The 19,754-nt window shown below is 40.4% G+C and overlaps 1 protein-coding gene across 1 annotated transcript in view; it reads left to right on the top strand.

Annotated features, from left to right (window-relative positions):
- Positions 1-2,432: 2,432 nt before the first annotated feature.
- The window catches only part of LOC150001275 (uncharacterized), a 30,194-nt gene continuing 12,872 nt past the window's right edge, over positions 2,433-19,754 (top strand). Inside the window, exon 1 of the mRNA XM_090286849.1 lies at positions 2,433-2,581. Coding sequence (XP_090142975.1) covers positions 2,433-2,581 — 149 coding nt within the window. The remainder of the gene's footprint in view (positions 2,582-19,754) is intronic.

Raw genomic sequence — 19,754 nt, 5'->3', positions numbered from 1 at the left:
CTTATCAATGGTCTGAAATTTCTTCCCTTTCAAAGGTGATTTTAGTTTGGGAAAAAGCCAGAAGTCACAAGGCACCAAATCTAGGCTGTAGGGGGGCTGAGTCACCTGGGTGATTTGATGTTTCGCCAAAGAACTCTGCATGAGACGTGATGTGTGAGCAAGTGTGTTGTTGTGATGAAGCTGCCAATCACCAGTTGCCCATAGCTGCGGCCTTCTGAATCATCTGAGTAATTTCTGCAGAGGAGTGTTCAAGCTAAACACAAAACTTGATGCAGATTCATTGCTCTCCTCGCTCAGTCATTTTGAATGCAATGGCCACACAGTACACATGCTCACTCAGCGGCATCTACCACCGCCACTCACTGGTACAGTGAACTTGTCATTGTTCACGCATGTGCATTCCAGCCCTCTCTCCTTGGCTCTCAGGTTCCACTGATGTCGTGCAGTCCGTCCTTGTTATATTAACAATGGCGGGACTTTTTCCAAACAGACCCCATATTGTATGTTTCAAATTTTGATGGAAAGGTATTAATCTAAAAAGAAAATTTTACTAGAACCATGAATTCCTATGAGTTGGTTAGGGCTTATTTTTTTCACTAGTTAGGTCATTATTTGCGGATACTACTACTAATTGTTACAATGAGACAGAATTCAGCATCCATTTTCTCCGTCATCCTCACTATTCTCTTCCTAGTCAGAGGCACAATCATAAGGGCTCATCTGGAGGACTGTGATAGTCCTTTGCTGTCTCCCCGCTTTCACTCTGCCACCCCCCACCCAAAGGATCCATGCTTCACAACGCAGCCAAAGGATCTTTTAAAAACATCAATCAGGTCATGTCACTCCATTCCTGAAACACTGTATCAAAAATAATCCCAGTTCTTCATCTGGGTCTACAAGGCTATATGGACCCTGCCTACCTTTTGATCCCAGTTTTACACTTGTGTCTCCCTTGCTCACTGAACTCCAGCCACGCTGCCCCTCTTTTCTTCCTAAACATGCCTTATGGAACCTGCCTAGGGCAGTGGGTATCACCTTTTGTTCCACCAGAAGACACTCACAGGGTTTATTACCTTAGCAGCATTTTTTTTCCCTCTGGTAATGTCAAGTCCATCAGTTATATTTATTTGCTCACAGTAAGAGCCTATTTAGAAGTGAGAATTATCATGATATCTTTGCATCAGTTTCATCACGATTGGAGGAGTTATTTATTATTAGAAGAAGAAAGAATGGAAAGGAGAAGCAATTACTCTTCTCATTAGAGAAATATGAGACCAGGCTCTAGGGCTTACACGTGTAGGCCTGTCTATCTCCTAATGACATACAAGGCAGGGGTTAGACGTGCCCTGGTCTGAGCCTCAGCAGTCCTGCATTCAAGCGGCTGCTGTCGCTCACAACTAAGCTGTGAGGCCTGGGAAAAAATACAGTGATCCCTCTCTTATCACAGGTATTACGTTCTAGACCCCCCGCGATAGGTGAAAATCCGCGAAGTAGGAACCTTACATGTATTTTAGTATTTACTGTACAGTACCGCAAAATCCCGCGATGTAGCAAAAAATCCGCGATAAATAATTAAATATAATATTTAAAAAAATCCCATGATACAGTGAGGCCGCGATAAATGAACCGCGATATAGAGAGGGACTGCCGGACTTAGCATCTCTCTGCCTCATTTTTGTCAATTGTAAAATGAGAAAAAAAAAATCAGAGCTGTTGAAAGAAGTAAATAAAATCTTGTATGTGAGAGTTTGGTAATTATAAAACACATCATAAAGGTGAGGTGTTTGAGGTATAAAAGTGACATTCTGGTTAGTTCAGGAATTGGAAGTGAAGGTATTAAGCTACAGCCCACAAGTGTGAGACTCTTAATATGTAGAATTAGGTAAAATTGTGTTGGAGTCACATGCATTGATTTTAATGCAATTATTTTTATGAAAAACATCTATTTCATACTTACATAAAAGTAGAGGAGGGCAAAAGTACTTTGTAAATGATAAAATGTATGTGTGTTGTGTATATCAATTGCAGCTCTGGTGATTTCTGAGAACTATTTAGAGGAGTTAAATTAACAGTATTTCATAGGATTTATTAGTCATAAAAAGTCCCCAAGAGCTGCCCACATAAGGCTTTAATTATTCAAAAATTGCTTTTTGGCACCTCAATCATTGCCAAACCTGGAAGTAAGAAATCGAACACGTTTCTGGTGGCAAAGAGAGACTTTTTTTCCTGCAGGAAGCACCAGTGAAAATGGGTACCCCAGAGTTTGAGGAACCCACAACTTGAAGGTAACTTAAGCTACCTGGAAATGAGGGAAAGAAGTACTTCAAATAGTTTAGGACAGAGGCAGAAGCAAAGAAATAAATGACGGGAGACAGAATGTAAGCTGAGCAAAGAAAAGCAGGAGCAGAAGGCTGACGAAGTGGCGGACGTCGATGACGGAAACCAGCCAAGGCAAAAGGAACTGGGTGGCCGCAAGGCGTCCAGAAAACAAAGGACCGCCGGCCTGTAGCAGGGACCGGCCTGCAGGGGGCGCTGCCAACCACGCCCGCCTCAGTGCGCCCTGCATGCAGCAGTGGGACTGGTAATGTGTCCTGCAGCATTTGCCCTTCCCAGGTGCCACACAAGGAAATGACCTTGTTTCTCTATTTCCAGTAGACAAAACACAAGGCTTATGGTTTTCACTTGTCCTCTGGGACTTGGTACAGCCCGCCCCCCAGGAGTCCCATCTTCAACACTCAGGACAAAGGCTGCTAGACAGAGGTGTGAGCTCCTTCGCTGCTTCTGCACTTGTCCCCGTTCACTTGCATTAAGGCCCTGGACTCACGTGTTCCCTCAGCAGTCATCGATGAACCCGTGGAGAGCAGGCCGTCTTCACATCCTCCCCGCTTCCGAATTGGTCTGCCGCACACCGTCCTCATAATGATGACTAATAAAAATCTGCGTAAGAAGGGAGGGAGAATCTGCCTCCGAGACTGTACAGTTTTAATGGGTCAGTACTGATGTTACAGATACAGGGGAGTCCAAAAATCCCTGGAGTTTGCGGCTGGGGGATGGGGAGAAGGAAGCAGCTTTCAGGATGCCTCCACACGCCTGAGGCTGGTGGCTGGTGTCTTTCATTACGCAAAATTGCTTGGATGCTTCCAAGGCCTCAGGTGGATGGGTGGAGTCTTGAACCAGGGGACGGTATGGAAAGCACGCAGAGCCTGCGTGGGGTTCTGTGAATGGTCAGAACTGTTGGCAACACCCACTGTGTCAGAGGGATATAAATGGCAGCTGCGAACACTTTAGGGGGGTGACGCGCTCTGGGGCTGTCTCCCTCACTGGCGGGTGTTCGCAGGGGTGCTCTGGAGAAGGAGGGGAGGTCCACGCGGTTTACAGAAAGAAGACAGTTTGCAAGGAGGCTGAGAATCCCGGTGGTTTTGTATTGAGAGCTGGAGGGCACCACAGCACAGAAAGGACCTCCCCAATCAGATTGAGTGATTGGCAGCCGCTGGTAAAGCTGAACTGTGTTTGGGAAGTAGGGAAACGGTGTTTCTGACCTTCCTAAAACTGGCCAGGTTTGGTAGGGGGGAGGCGAGGATATGTGTAACTGTTAAATAAACAATTTTCTTTTCACTCAGCTGAAGTATTAAGAGTTGTAATTCTGGCGGCAGGCAATCGGACCCCTAACTAAAGAGCCCGTGGGTTTGTTTTCAATTGGAGCAGCCCAGGGGTTCTGTAACACTGAGACGATTAAGTCACCAGGTATTCCAAGGACTCACGTTGCCATTTATTTTTTGAGTGTGCCAGCCTCTGCTCTGGGCAGTGGTGAGCATTTCAAGTCAATAACAAAGGTGCTGATGATAATGGGTAACAATGTCCTGCCCTGTGCCAGGAGCTGTGCTAAGAGCATTACACTTATTATTAGTTCATCCTCACAGCAAACTGCCCTCAAGGAAGGCGTATGAATGGTTTAAAGAGAGAGGCAGATAAATATCATACATTACTAATAAACGACTAATAATACAACGCAGCAGGCAGTATAGAAGCATGGGGACTAGGGATTGGGGGCGAGTAACTTTGTGTCCCTGAATTTGGGGAGGTGCCCCTGTAATTTTTAAGTTATTTCTCAAGGAGACAAATAGTCCAAACAGACCAGAAAAAGTTCCCCCTTGAGTGTTGGCCTTGCAAAAAATAAAAAAAATAAAATAAAAGTCAGCAATATATTTTATCCCATTGAAAAGCACACACTCCATATTACAATCTTACTATTTAGGAAAGATATTTGCTTAAATGTGCAAATATTATTTCTGATGCTTATATTTAACTTGGTTGATAGTATTATTGTTCTTATTTCTCCTGTTTTTCATAGATTGGTATTAAGGTACAATGATAAAGCTTTTTGAATAAATCATTTTAATTGCCTAGTAATAGGAGTGTTCATATTAATTAGTGGATATTTTGCATATGGCAAAGAGAATTCTTTTGACATTTTTCTTTGGAAAGACAGCTTTGTAAAATGCCATTTGTGGAATAAATGACTTGGCTATTATCAAACAGAGTACCATGCAACTATTTTATAAGTTATTTAAGCATTTAATTTGTACCTTAAAATATAGAGAGGACCAGCTGAAAGTGAGCTCCAAATTAGCTAGAACATGTAAGGTTGAATTATGCTGTAGGAAGCGCTGTTTGAGGTGGGAGGGAGCTTATATGTGGTAAGGACACACCAGGTTTAGGTCCTGGCAGTCTTAGGAAAGTCACTTCGGTTCTCTGGCATTTAGTTTCCTCACTTGTTAAGTGCAGGATTGGGACTCTATAACTCTAAAAGTCTTTTATCTGTTAATAAATAGTAGGCCAGAACCTGGCTTCTATCTTCTCATGATGTTCCTCTTACAACAATCAGGATAGTCGGAGAGAAGGCATGAGTTCAGAGATTTCAATAAGAAAGTTGCTCTTTGTTATCTCAGAACTTAAAGATGTATAAGAATTGATGTTTTTAAAAAATAATGCACATTATGTTAAAAAATGTACACAAGTGACAAACATTAAGAAGTGGTTTTCTCTGTGTAAGATAATAGGTCATTTAATTTTTCTTCTTAATAGTTTCATATGTTTTCCAAATTTTCTATAATGAATGTTATCATATACATATTCACACACATATACTCAGGAAACAGCACTTTCAAAAACAGAATTGTCAGTAATGTTTATGAAGTGTCATCAGTGAACCAAACTCTATCCTACATTTGTTTCTTACTCTGTATATGACTTTTTAGTTTTATAAACACTAAAATAACTGGCAGGGACAGATAAGTACTTCAGGCGGAAAGGGTGAATTAGAGATTACCAAGGTTACAGCTGGTCATTTGTCCAAGGTCACAGAACTAGTGAAACGTACCAGTGGGGCTCGAACTCAGGTGGTCCAGAGCTTGTCCCCTTTCCCACCATGCTTCTCCAGACTGCAGTTGTGCGTGGATTACAGAAACCCTGGGACTGGCTCCTCTGACATTGGCTACTTACCCAATTTAGTTCAGACAGATTGTATGCTGAGTGACAGCTGGGACTGACTGGGTCCACACAAGTCAATGGCTTTCCTTTGTGGATTGCTTTCCTTTTTGAATAGAACATCGGGATGCCCTCCAGAAAAATACCTTTTTTGTTCTTAACAGAGCTAAACACTTAATTTTCTGTTAATGAGCTTAAAGTAAAACTGGAACTAAAGGTGAGCTGGTTGGATGAGTACAACAATTAATTGTGTGTGTTAGACACATGTTTTAGGTGGGTTATTCCCAGACTGAGTTTAGCTCGGTAATGTGATAATAGTCTCTCTCAGCCTCATGTCAGAGCTTGAGCCAAGCATATGGCTTGTCTTCATAAAAAAACGTAGGCTGTGCTCCACAACAGGAGGGGCAGGACAAACCGGCTCTGTTGCTGAGACCTGCCATGCATTGGCGGTATCTTTTAAGGAAAGGCTGGCTGGCCCTTTGTCCCAGGATACCATGAAGGTGGCAGTTCGAACCGCCTTAATTCCCCAACATGACAGTCATAGAATTAGAGCCTCAGAATGAGAATGGACTTTAGGATTATCCATCCCAGCCCCCATCCTATGTAGAAATGCCTAAATAACCCTTGGTAGGTGGTCATCTAGTCTCAAGTGGGACAAATCCAAAGACAGAGACCTCCTTATTTTATAAAGAGACCTGTTCCATTTTTGGACAGTTCTGTTAAAAAAAAAAACTCTCCCTCTCTAACATTTCTCAACTGGTTCTCTTCTGCCCAGCTGAGCTACAGAACTGTGGTGTCCAGTATGGCAGCCACTAGCCACCTGTGGCTGTGGAGCATTTGAAATGTGCTGCAAATGTAAAATATACACGAGACTTCAAAAATTCAATATCAAAAAGTGCTACACTCATTACATGTTGAAATGATACTGTTTTTTGGTATATTGGGTTAAATGCAATATAATGTTAAAATTAATTTCACCTGTTTTTACTTTTAAATGTGGTGATTAGAAAATTTTAAAATTACACATGTGACCAGCATTATATTTCTACTGCATATGTTGCTATAGAGTTTTATAGGTCTGCACCGTCTCATAAACGGCTGTCTTTAGATTTTGGAAGACTGCTATTGTGTTTCCCTTATTTTTATTTTTATTTTTTTTACAGTAAATGTCCCAGGTTCCTTCAAATGCCCTTTACTTAACATGATTTCTAGACCTTTCACCATTAAGTGTATTCCAGTTTTTCAGTCTTTACATTTGGTTGAATACTGTAAACCAAAGACTATAATTAAGATGTACCAAGCCCTTTGGGGATATTATGTCCATTGTTTGATATTATACATTTGTTAAAGCACATAGCTTGCTTTACGGTGGTCCAATTATACTAGTCAATGGTTCTTAACTTGGGGTCTGTGATCCCTGCTGGTCACAGATGAGTTCCAGCTGAAACTGTAAACAGCATTTCATGACTATTCATCTACGAGATTGTCTTCAGCTTTCATAGATTTTCAAAGGGATCTGAGGCCCAGTAGACTGTATGAAGGTTATAGTTACTTAAAACCCCTGGGATTTTTTTCCCACCACAGAACCACTTTTATTCTCAATCTCTCATATTCACACCCTTTTGCATTTGATTTTTGTTCAATGAATAATTTTATGTTTATCACAATTAAGTTTATTCTTTTTCATGTCAGCCTGTTCTCTTGGTTTATTGAGATCTTTTGCCTCTCTTGGTTCATCTGACATTTAACGAATGAGGCTTCTCTCCCAGCTTTGTCACACCTGCAGGTTTGATAAGCACGTCTTTTGTGTCTTCATCCATCACTGCAGCTTTGGACTGGGTAAAGCCTAGATAGCACTTGGGAGTCTGCCATTGTGACTGCCCTTTGGACAGGCAGGGATTCATCAGGCAGTCGACATTCCTTGGATAAAGTTGTTCAATTAGCTACAAATCTACTCAACTGTACTCTCATTCATGTCACTCTTGTCCACAGGTTGTCAAATTCTTTGCTGAAATCAAGATATATTTTTGTCTGTGACATTCTCCACTTCTCCCCGACCTGTAAACCTGTCAAAAAGGGAAATGTGACTGGTTTGGTGAAAGACTGGCTTTGGGAACCTAGACTGGCTCCCAGCAATCACTGCCCACAGGATGTTACTAGAGGGTTGACAATAAACCCATGGGACTGTAGTTTTTGGAATCTGCCTTCTCCATGCTCTAACATCTTTCTGAAAACTGGAACAATTGTCGTGATAAAGGCTTGGTTGAAAATTAAATCTACATTGGATTGAAACTGGGAAATAACAGGCTTTTAAGTTAGCTGAGCCCCAGTAATAAAAGGTGATGATGAATAATGATGCATTAAGTTAAAGGATAAAAGTCATGTGATGCGAGGAGCCTGGATAAAGACACTATCTGCCGCTGTAATATATTCTGTCCACCAATTTAAGCCATTTGCTCCCTAAAAGCAATTACATTTATTTATCACAATTTGTTCTTTGTTGACTCTTAATGTCTTTTTTTTTTTAAGGTTCTGGAAGCTATTATCTTTGAGCTATCCAGAGTTTATTTTGTTTTAAAGTCTAGAACAGCTAAATGCTTTTCCACTACGAGTCATAAACATTTCTCTTCTCTCAGAAAAAGTAGATGTCAGGATGCTTCCCCTGCTTCCCCTGCAGGAGTTACTCAGAACAAGATGCGGCTCTCAGAGATCCGGGGCCCCTGGCTCCCACACTGGAATCACCTGGAAGTTTTAAAACCCTGGTGTCCAGGTCACACCCCCAGCAGTTTGGATTATTGGCTTGGGTGGATGGGTGCCAGGATTATTAAAAGCTTTTCAGGGGATTCTGATGTGTAGCCAATGTCAGGAACACTGACCGAGGCAAACAATCCTGAAAGTGGAGTGCTAGGCTAGCAGCATCACTATCACCTGGAACTTGCTAGAAATGTACATTTTTAGGCCACAGGTCTATTGAATTAGAAACTCGAGAGGAGGAGCTCTAGAGGAGGAATCTGTGTTTTAACAAGCCCTCCAGGTGCTTTTGATGCACAGGAAGGTTTGAAAACCACAGCTCTAGGCTTTCCTTTCTCATGGAAAAAGGGTTGCCCTGCAAATGCTATTGAGTCTGAACATGTCTGACGCCAATTAAAGCTCTCAGAGGCCACAGGAGTTGGCACGGAGCGATGCAGAAAGCTCTGTGTGCTCCGTTTCCCTCTCAGCCAGTGAGCTGGCCCGCAGGACGTACAGCGAATGCTTTCTTCCATCTAGTGGGTGTGCACGATCTTCCCATCCTCCATGGAGGGTGCTCAACCCAGCTTACTGCTCATGCCTTTTCTTTCTGTCCTTTATTTCCATTCACAGTGCATGCTTTTGAGCCGTGGGCTGATCCTGTCTCCTTGTGACAGCGCTAGATGGCTGGGGAAAAAATAATGGAAAAAGAATACTGCCCTGGATGTTAAAAATGCAAATTTTACAGCCATCTCGGGCACTTGGAGGAAACAGAATGTAAACATCAGCAGGCAGGCAGGCATTGATTGGTAGAAGAGCTTTGGGATCTTGCTCAGGGGCATAGACAGTTTGGAAGAAGCTGGCCCAGACCTGAGCTGTCTGTGGCTGCAGGGCCGCTTGGCTGGCACTGAAGAAGTCGTAGCCATGTTGGCTCTTCTTTCTGGCAGTGTGACCTTGAGTGGCTCACATAATTTCTTGGAACCGGTGACCGCATGTACAAAGCAAAACAAAACAGGGATCAATGATACCTACCTTATGGGGTTGTTCTGAGGATTAATTGAGATGCTGTTTGTGAAATGCCAAGCAGAGCGCTTAGTAAGTGGTGGTGGTTATCCTTTCACCCCGCTGTGTATCTGCCACCAAATTGTAAGTGTTGTCTTTCGCGAGCTTTTCAGAACTAGGGCTCAGCAAAACTATGGAGCAGAGCGTTCGTGTGCAAAGCCTCGTCAGATCCTGGTTCCAGAAATTTTCTTTTTTCCTCACGGTGCCCTTTTTGCTCCTCAGGCTGGGATCTTGGCCTGCCTTTACCCTCTGGAATTCACTTGCCCTTGTCAATCAGTTAGAGACCCGGCGTTCTAATTAAGACCAGGATGTACGTGACTTAGCGGCACTTCCTGTGTCAGTGCTGTCACAGCTAGATGCCACCGAAGAGTGTTTGAGCATCTCTTAGCTCCCAGGAGGGAAGGGAAGCCCGCGACTGAGTGCCTTCCTCGGCACATGTAGTTTGCTTTGGGATTCATGCTCATGAATCCTCAGAACAGGGGTTGCTATTATTCCCATTTCAAAAGCAAGGAAACCAATGAGAGTGGAATTTCAAAAACCCAGAAACACTGTTGGGAAATGGAGTATTTTTTTCCAGACCCACCTCAAAATATCACAGAGGTTTCAGGCTTTGTGTCCCCATAGGGTTAGCACAGGTTATTGACAAACAGAGGTTTGTTTTCAAATTCATGCTATACCTCTGTCTCGTTGCAGGGAAATACAAAACTATTGGGAACATTCCTCTACTCTCATGGTTAAATAATACCCAGTATACCCAGCAGAATGAACTATATGGGTTTGCTGATTGGTCAACTCCTACTAAAATCTGACACGTTCTTAACCCATCTGAGATAATTACTCCTAAGTACAAAATAGAACAATACCAAAGTCACTATTTTCTCTCAGGGGGGAAATCGGTAGTTGTTCAGTTTTGCTTACCTCTTATTACATTACTCTTGGCATAAACAGTATAGATAGAGTCTACTGCTCATTGCAGAATGTTCTGGAAAAGTCACTTCTCAGAGTGACAACTCATCTTTCCATCATCTCCTGCTCTCCAAAGTCTTTCCTACCCTGCCCTCACCTGAAGTTTTGACCCCTCAGCCCTTGTTGGTGATCCCACCATACTCATTCACAGCAGTACCTAAAACACTAATTAGCTTATTTGTCTTCCCCCCACCCCATCTAATTATGAACTTGTCAAAGAAAGGGGTCACACTCTTAGTCAGCTTTGTCCCTTTCTCCTGAGTTAGCGAGAAGAGGGGAAACTAAGTTTAATGAATCAGTGGAAATTGCCTGGCTGTCTGAAAGAGGGAAGAAATGTTGAGAGGCGTGGGGAACAAGGCTGAGTAGATCATTAGGTGTGGAAAACCAAGCGGAAGGATTTATACTCCAGGTTGAAGCAGCAGGGAGGCATTCCAGAGAGTGGAGCGACTGGTGTGGAGAAGAGGCAGAAAGAGACGTGGATTGTACAGCGTGAACCCATCCAAGAGGCAGAGGCCCGCAAGCCTGCCACTGGACCAGACCCGGGTGTGTATGCACACGGACGGCGAGAAGGAGGGGACTCAGAGGAAACAAGGACAAACCCGGGACCTCATCTAAGGGCTCATTCAGAGGGAAAAATGTTACTCTGAAATTTCTAGATCAGAAAAGTAGCAGAAGAAAGGAAAAGTTAGTTGGAAGAGGGTAGTCGATCTGGGGAGTACAGAAGCTGGGCAAGGCAGTTAGGATACATTTCATTAGCTGGATTTCTATTTCTTGGAAGTGTCAAATGGGTGTATAGATCTCTTAAGATTTAAATTTTGCTTTTTCCTAAAAGCATAATGGAAGGGTGAAATAACCTCATCACTCTTTACATTTTAAGGAGTCCTTATGTTATATGCTATCACTGTAGGCTTTAATTTTCTCTGGAAAATGAATAATTCTCTGGGTCCCATGGGAGCTGTATCTTGTGGTATTTGCACAGATGACCATCTGAGCTGAGTGCTTATTATTAGATCGGGTGAAATATCGTTCGCAGGCCACCCACTGGACACCCTGGGAACGCAAAAGAGGCCAAAGGTGTAGTGTCTTTAACTGGAAAAGTACAATTGCAGGATAACAATGGCAACCCCAGTGTGCATTACAGCTTGTGGAAACAAGCATATGATATCATAACTTAACAGTGGAAGAAAAGGCTGCGAATTTGCTCTCAAACTCACTGTGCGACAGCTTTGCAGTCATCTTTTGAATGGTATTGGTATTGGTTTCCTATTGCATCTGAAACAGATTACCATGAACTTAGTGGCTAAAATCATTCTACCGATTCTAGTATAGCAGCATTATGCCTCCATTGCGAGTCCCATCCTCACCCTTCAGATAACCAAGCATTAGGATCTCCATATCTGAAAACAGATCATTGCATTTTAAAAAGAACTTAACTGTGACAGTAGTTACCTCTCCCAACCTAAAAAACAAGAGAGAGTATTGATTTAATGTCTTGGAAACATATGAATGAACGAAAGTTCTGTTTACTAGCTGCAGTTTGACAAGGAGATAAATATCATACAGTATAGAGTAATAATCAGAGAGCCAACAGCATACTTGGTGCCAACAGAGAAAGCAAGACATCCAGATGAAGACACCTGCAGAAGCATTTCCCAGTTTTTATTTTTCCTGTTGAGGTAAATCAAAGGGAGGGTTAGTGGGAAGGAGTTCCTGTGAAACCCTTTGCCATTGAATGCTGTAATAAATTTAAACTCTAATTAATATTTCCTTCTTATTAAAACATAAATAATTATACATAAAAGATTCAAATTGTACCTCTCTCTTAATCTAGGGATCTTTAATAGTTCTAATTCACTGAAAAATACTATGTCAGTGCATTTATAATTAACATTTTTCTCTTTAAAAAAACAAAAGTATTGACATTAGTTTTCTTTGATAAGTGTCTTTCCTTGATTATGTTATCTATATTTTAAAAAATAAGCTTATAATTAACTATTATAACTCATAGTTTAAGAAAAACAATAACATAACAACCTGTAGAGAATTTTTATAAGAGTTTATTTGAGACAAATTGATAACAAATGCTCTGGAAAAATAATAGTTTTGCAGATTTAAAAAAAATGCATTTGAAATTAAGGAAGATTACATGCAGGTGGGAAAAAACAAGGTGGGGATTAATGAGAATTAACATCTATGTGTGTTAACCTAGACGCACGATTCCTGTGCAGCTTCCTTAACTAAATTGTTCTCCTTTGAAGCAACAGAAGAAGCATGAGAGTGAAAAAAGTTAAGAGGATATGGCTTTTTGAATAAAAATATGAATATTACCAAAACAAAATAATAGATACAGAATGGTAGCATTACAAGGTTCCCCAGAAAAAAATATAGTATAGTGAATTTCCAGCCCATTCTTTCAACCCCTGCAAATCACTACCCATATGGGTCCACATTGGATTAATTTCTTGGTTTGAAGTTTCCTGCATTGCACAGATAGTACCAATTTAACCCCAAACCTTCAAAGGACAGGCCTGTAGTTATACATTTTCAGGAAAGATGTAATATTTCAATCCAGAGCCGAAGCTGAGACAGAAGACCTCCTTGTTATTCCTTTTTACGTGGTAATACAGAAGGCCTAGCCCCTTCATTATTTTGGCTTTGTACAAGGTCTCAGTTCCAATTCCTCATCTTGCTTAGGCCCCAGGGTGGCCATTAAATCCAAGCCTCTCAGTTATGGATATTGGCAGATGCTTACAGGATAGCCATGCCTTCAGCTAACACCTGCTTTCTAGCTCTTGAGAGTCCACCTCTTTGTTTACCCTTCCTTTCTCATAGCTCAACTATTAAAAAGATGTTTATTGGATTTCATCTAGCATTTGTAAGTATATAGTTCTTAATTTTTCACCAAACAGAAATCTTTTCATTATTTTTTTCTGATGAAGAAACTAAGGCCCCCCTCAAAAGTTGATTGACTTGAAGAAGGTATAGCAAAGTGAAAATTAAAGCCAAGACTCCAAACTCCTTATTCATGTCTTCATGGATCACGCACAATTATAACTCTTCAGCTCTTAGACTTGGCATTTATTTGTTGTGCTCCTCCTAGTAACTCTTGAGAGAGCTCTGAAATCCGAAGTCAGTCTCCCCCAAGTTGTGGTAACTTACTAAAATAAGGTGAGATTAAATCATTGTCACAAGGTCATTTGATGTATTACAGCTGTGAGCTAAGAAGCCTGTGCCTCTGACCTCCAAGGCTGTTGGTGACATAAACAGAAAATTTAGTTGCAGTGATTTTCTCCAGCAGACCCTGGCTCTAAATCTGGGTTTGAGATCACTAATCACGGAACTATCTGTAGTTATTAAACAGCCACATTTTTAGGATTCATATGGGTATATTTTATTAGCACCAGGACTTTCTCACATGCAAAAGCCTCAGATTATGCATGAACTGTATATTAGGAAAATAAGTGTAATTTTAAAGGTATGTACATTAGTTATCCATGTATTCTCAAAAAAGTGGGCTCTATTTGCATTTTGAAAAGAATCTGAGCAATACTGTACAGTATTGCAACTAGCAAATCTTAGAATAGGAAAAAAGCTAACATGTTTTTGAGATTCCAACATACAGACAAAAGGCAAATTAGGAGTTCAATGGTCTTCTCTCGAATGACTGTTAACAAATCATTACCACCACTGACGAAAATAACACAGATATAAAATAACGTAGGGGTGGTTTTTGTTGCTTCAGCCCAAATTCCTAAATCTATATGTGAAATGAAAACATGATCAGCATTTCAAAATTGTCTTCAATTTTTATCAATTTTGTTCAATGTTTTCATCTTCTTATCAGATGATTCACCTTAGGTTTTTTTTTTTTTTTTTTTAAGAAAACCTAAGGTGTGGGTTTGGAGCTTCCTGTAGAGGGCGCTATTGATATTGTCAACTATACTAAACATTTAAAAAAAAAACAAAACCATGGTTCATAAACTATAGTCTCTGCTTAGAAGTCATTAGGTTGATATTTGAGAGAGTTGAATTAAACCAAAATCCTAAGCAAATTAATAACTATTAAGCTGTTTAAGACCTGTGAAACCATCATCCCCTGCTGCTGGTTTTTTAGCGCTGAAGTCTGAGCGTTCCCTCCCTTCCCCCCTTTTCTTATTTAATGAACAATTCCTCTTCTGGTCTGTATTAACAATGGTGCTTGGAACTCGGCATCGATAACACACTCTATGCCCTGTTGTGCTACATGTTGAATGATTTGTGTGTCTTTGAGAAAGTCCAGCTTCTCCTCTTAATCTGGTATCCTGGAGGCTCTGTAATTTACTCCCACGGTTCCCTGCCATAACATATTTCATGTCAAATGGGAGGGTTAAAAAAAAAAAAAAAACAACTCTTAATAGAGATATTTTCAAACAAAGACAGAGGGCAAAGAAGATCTTCTTAGGGTATTAAATGAGAACAAAACGATAACTTATTTTTCTTTTGTATTATTATGAGGCAATTGATGATTGCCTGAGGCTTTGCAGATGAATCAGACTTAATAAGTTTCAGTAAGAACAGTGTTTCACCAACATAAGTTAATTAATTGCTCTTCTGTGTAAAAGCTCATGTATATAGTGTTTTATTCTACTCTGTAGACTATTCATAAAAAGGCACACAATTCTTTACTGCACTGATGCCTATCTGCAAACCTTCACAGAAAATACTATTTTGCTCTTTAGAAAAAACACAACTGTTAATAATCTTATTAAACCAGAAATGAAATACATTACTGATCCCTCTTCAAAAGTGGCGCTGGAAAGAAATTTTTTTTTTGGAGGCTCTGCTCTTTTGCATTTATTGTTTACAAAACTCTTCTAGATGTTGACAGACAACTCTCTTCTTATCACTTTTAATCTTGGGGTTTTGGCAGAGAGCTTCTTTTTCTTCTGCACCACTTGGTTGATTTCAAACCAGAAGACTTCTCTGTCCCATTCTTATGCTGTCTGTGTGGCAACATTATAAGAGACTGTAAGAAAATGACTTCGAAAGTGACACTTGTTATAGTACAGTGGGTTTTTCTCCTGATGGCTGCAATTTACATGCCAGGGGCCCTCTAAGCCCTCCAGCATTTTCTTGATGCTATGAAGGAAAAAAAAAAAAAAAAATCAAACAGTTTCTTAGAGTCTGGAATGCTTTCCCTGGCAATTGACAACAGAGTTCAAGTCAAGTTTATGATTTGGACTCAAACTTAGACTTTACTTATGCATTTTTAACTCTTTGAAAGATGAGTTGAATATGATATAATATGCATTACATGCCTCCTGCCATATTTGTTTTATTGTTGATGGAATTGTTACAAGTCTGTTGATAACTTTGATTTTTAAATTTTTTTTAAAATAAAGAAAACAATCCACTCAGTGTCTCATCTGTCACCTTAATGCATTTGCTGTTATTTTTTTTAGCCATCAATTATTCATATGGTAAAATATATATATATATATTTGTATCATCACCTGGTTTTGTTCTATTTCAAATTTAGTATTATAAAATAATTTTTCAAAAACTTGTTTTTCATGTGTTGGTGTGTTCTTCAGACTTCTTATAGATTTCAGTAAGTACAATTTATGTGTGTCTTCAAAGATTAGGCACTGTTCTCGTGTGTGAGAAGACAGTAATCATACCTCTCTCAGAGGGTGATATGAGGATTAAATGACCTCATTTGAGTAGCCTAGCACAGTGCCTAGCACATAAGTGCTCAACAGATGTTTTTCCTCTATTGCCCTTTTCTTTCTCTGATACTAATTGGATTTCATTTGCCACTACTAACAGGCTATTATTACATGCTGTAGAATAAATCTTTTGGAAAAAAAAACTTGAACAAATAAAACTTATATTTAAAATAGTGTCATGCTTTCCAATATAAATATTACATGAAAGAAACAAAATGAGATCAACTGGCCACAGAAGAATCACTCATTGGAGAATCGGTGACACCATGGTATAAGGTCTACTTCTGTAAGGTCTCCTCCGGTTCGGATGGGCAATCAGTCAGTGGCCCTCTGTGCCCCTTTTAGTGGCAGCTGCCTATAAGACACCTGAAGTATTTCCATGGCCTCCAGGTGTGGTTGGATGTGTTTCTCCTCATTAAATTTCAGAACAAAAATTTAACCTTCCATCTCTGGCTCCTTGTTTTCGCTTGTTTTCCTACCCTAGCGTTCTTTGCTCTTCACCTCCTCTATTGTAAGGAGAATTTTTATTTTCTGTGTTTTGGGGGTGATTTCTCAGTTATTTTTGCATCCTAGCTATGGTTTATCCTTTCTTAATGTGGTTGTTTTAGGGATGTCAAAAGAGTTCTCCCCATTCTCCATCAGAGGGTCTGCATGAAGCTACAGGAGATTCTGGCTTTGGGGACTCCTGTCGGGTTGCCCCTTCTTTAATTTTCCTCAAGTGGAGGGTTCATTCTATATGCCATGGCCTTGCTTTGTGCAGCCCAGGATTGAACTGGAGGGACTACACCTAATGGAGTATGCAGGATTTCTCTTGCAGAGTTTCACCCTCAGCTCTTTCTAATTCCCTCTTGCCCTTGAACACGAATAGATCAGTATTTCCATTGCATATACACCCTTCATCAAACCTTAGAATTTCAGTATAGAGCAATCTTGTAATTCATCTAGTCAAATCCTCATTTTCAAAGGTGTGGGAAAGGAAGCTGGGAGGGCTGAAGAGATTTTCTAGATACAGGTTACACCTCAGCCCCGTGACACGATTTTAGCGTTGGTGAGTCAAAGCTTCCTGCTGCCTCCTTGTTCACTCATTTGTCCTTCCAAGCATGACAATTTCGCTCGACCCACAGAACAGCCATGCTTTTGGACCAAGAAACAGCAACTATTTCTGTCGGGGCTGACTCTCCTCTCAGAAATCTTGTTTCCTTAGACTCTACATTTCACAACGAAAGCAGCAAGCTGAAAGCTTTAGTTTTCAAACGTCTCTCATCCATCCTATCCCTTGTCTGCTCCATTTCCACCCATCTCCCCATTTATTTCAAATTTTCTTGGTTACTTTGATATTCTGATGATTGATTATGGATTCTAGTCTCATTACTGTTTCTGCTAGATCTTAATTACCCTTTCTCTGGTCTCTCCTGGTCTCACTGTGATGTAAATTAAAGTTGACTTCTGGCTTTGCATTCAATATATAAAAAGCTTGGAAGTCATCAATCCCACCTTCACAATTGAAAATCAACAACTATCTGATAGAAAACAGTTTGTTCAAAATAGTAGCAACAATGTGTAGGGTGATTATAACTTATGGATGAGAGAAAGGAAAGCATAGTTATAAGGCATGGGAATTGGGAATTCTCTCTTATAAGGCACTCAGACTACTGTGAAGTGGTATAGTGTCAGAGTGAACTTGGATTAAAATGTAAATGTATATTGCAATTTCTAGGGAAACTACTAAATTTAAAAAAAAGTAAAATTCATATGTTAAGAGAAAAGAGAAAATTAAATCACATAATATGCTCAATTAAAAGCAGAGAAGGCAGAAAAAATGTGGAAAAAGAAAAGAAACAGGCAAAATAGAAAACAGTTACAAATGTGGTACATATAACTCCAACTTCATCAGTAATCCCTTCAAATGTGGATGGTCTAAATTCACCAGTTAAAAGAGAGAGATCATCAGAGTGGATGAAGGAAACAAGATCCACCTATATGGTATCTGCAAGAAACCAGCCTTAAGTATTAAGATACATATAGATTAAAAGTAAAGGGATGGCCATGGCTGGTGTGGCTCAGTGGATTGAGGGCTGGCTTGCGAACCAAGAGGTTGGCGGTTTGATTCCCAGTCAGGGCCCATGCCTGGGTTGCTGGTCAGGTCCCCCCCGCCTGCCAACAACTACACATTGATGTTCCTCTCCCTCTCTTTCTCCCTCCCTTCCTGTCTCTCTAAAAATAAATAAATAAAATCTTAATAAAAGTAAAGGGGTGGAGAGAGATATATCGTGCTAGTACTAACCAAAAGAAAGCTGAAGTAGTTATATTAATTTCAGATAAGTTAGTGCTTAAGATGAGTAATGTGGTTTTGTGGAGAGACAGGTGTTCTTAAGAAGGGCTTGCTTTCGCCTCATGTGACACATATTAAAATAGAGTCCCCCATCTTTTGGTATCCGGCACAAACTCCACCCACATCTGAGTATGTACCCATTGTAGTTCCATGATTACATCGTGCCTGTTGAGTGTTTAGGTCTGATGTGGTTTCACGAAGGATAGAGCAATGTTGCTCAAAACTTTGTCATGAAAAGAAAAGTGTTTGGAAATTCATCTTCTGACCCTTGCATTTTTATTTTTATTTTTGTAGAGGAGAAATAAAAGAATAATCACACCTTCCTATTTTACTTTAGCACACTTATTGGCTGTATACCTTCTTTGAATTAAATGTTTATGTATTTGGCGATGTTCATCAAAACTATCTTACTCTGAAATGATACGTCTTATCTCTCTTCCCTGGAGAAGGAAAAGGACTGCAGTTATTTCTCTGGGGGGTTTTAGGAGGAAACTATTTGGAGGTTTTTAGATGAAATTGACTATTGAGAACATTGTTTAAATTTTCCTTGGGAAAGGGCCCGATATTAGGCTGTTCTCATGGAAGAAAAATACAAACTCTTAAATGATGTCTATTGATCTCATCATAATCTCCGATTCCAAGATTCAGCTGGCTTGGGGTAATCACCTACTCTCTAGGGGGGATGGACTCATTCCAAAGCAGGCTACAGTCATTTCCATCAGTGTCCAAGGGCAGTTTCTCTCCACGTTGGCTTGGCAGTATGCATTTCCCCTTCATCCTGTCTTCATTCCAGGGACATGATTTAGGGTGGTTGAAGATGAACATTTGTTAGGAACAAAGTAAAGGAAAAAAGGGAGGCCCTGCCTTCTCACTGATCTTCTTGGTGTTTCTGTTCCCAATTTTCCTTCATGCTATAGCCTTGGTGCATGTCAGGACAAGGTTGGTTAACCCAGGTTCCCCCCATCGGTTTTTCTAATTGGCTCGGTTGGGTAGCAAATAACTGACTTGCACTGTTTTCCAGGTTGCAACAGGTTGGTCTGTATTGTGTATTACATGCAGGGGGATGTGTTCCAATTATAGAGAGCCTCCTAAACAGGCCTTCATTTCAATAAAGGCACAAAAGCCCTTTTCCTTACTGGAGCCAAGAACCTCAAATCAAAGGGGAGGTATTCTATAGAATGGTCTGCAAAATGGGGCAAGGAGTTTCTTTTCCATTTTATTTCCTGAAGCAACTCTAGGCAAATTCCTCAGAAATCGGATTGGCAAGGGCAAAGGCGGGGTGGGCTGGAACTCTGGAATCTGGGCTTACTGAATGTATGCCATTCCCTTGCCATGTAGTACACATTGATTCCAAAAGCAGAAATAAAGATCTAAGTCAGAAGTGCAAGGCAGGCACAAGGCAATCATCAGTTTAATAAACTGGTTAATCCACAAATAACCTAGAAACAGCAGGATTGCCAAACAATCTTCAG

Source organism: Furipterus horrens, unplaced genomic scaffold (genome assembly GCF_987537825.1).
Source record: "Furipterus horrens unplaced genomic scaffold, mFurHor1.1.pri manual_scaffold_9, whole genome shotgun sequence".
Lineage (NCBI taxonomy): Eukaryota > Metazoa > Chordata > Mammalia > Chiroptera > Furipteridae > Furipterus > Furipterus horrens.
The sequence above is the reverse complement of the archived record's forward strand: the minus strand, read 5'-3'. Positions and strand labels throughout refer to the sequence as shown.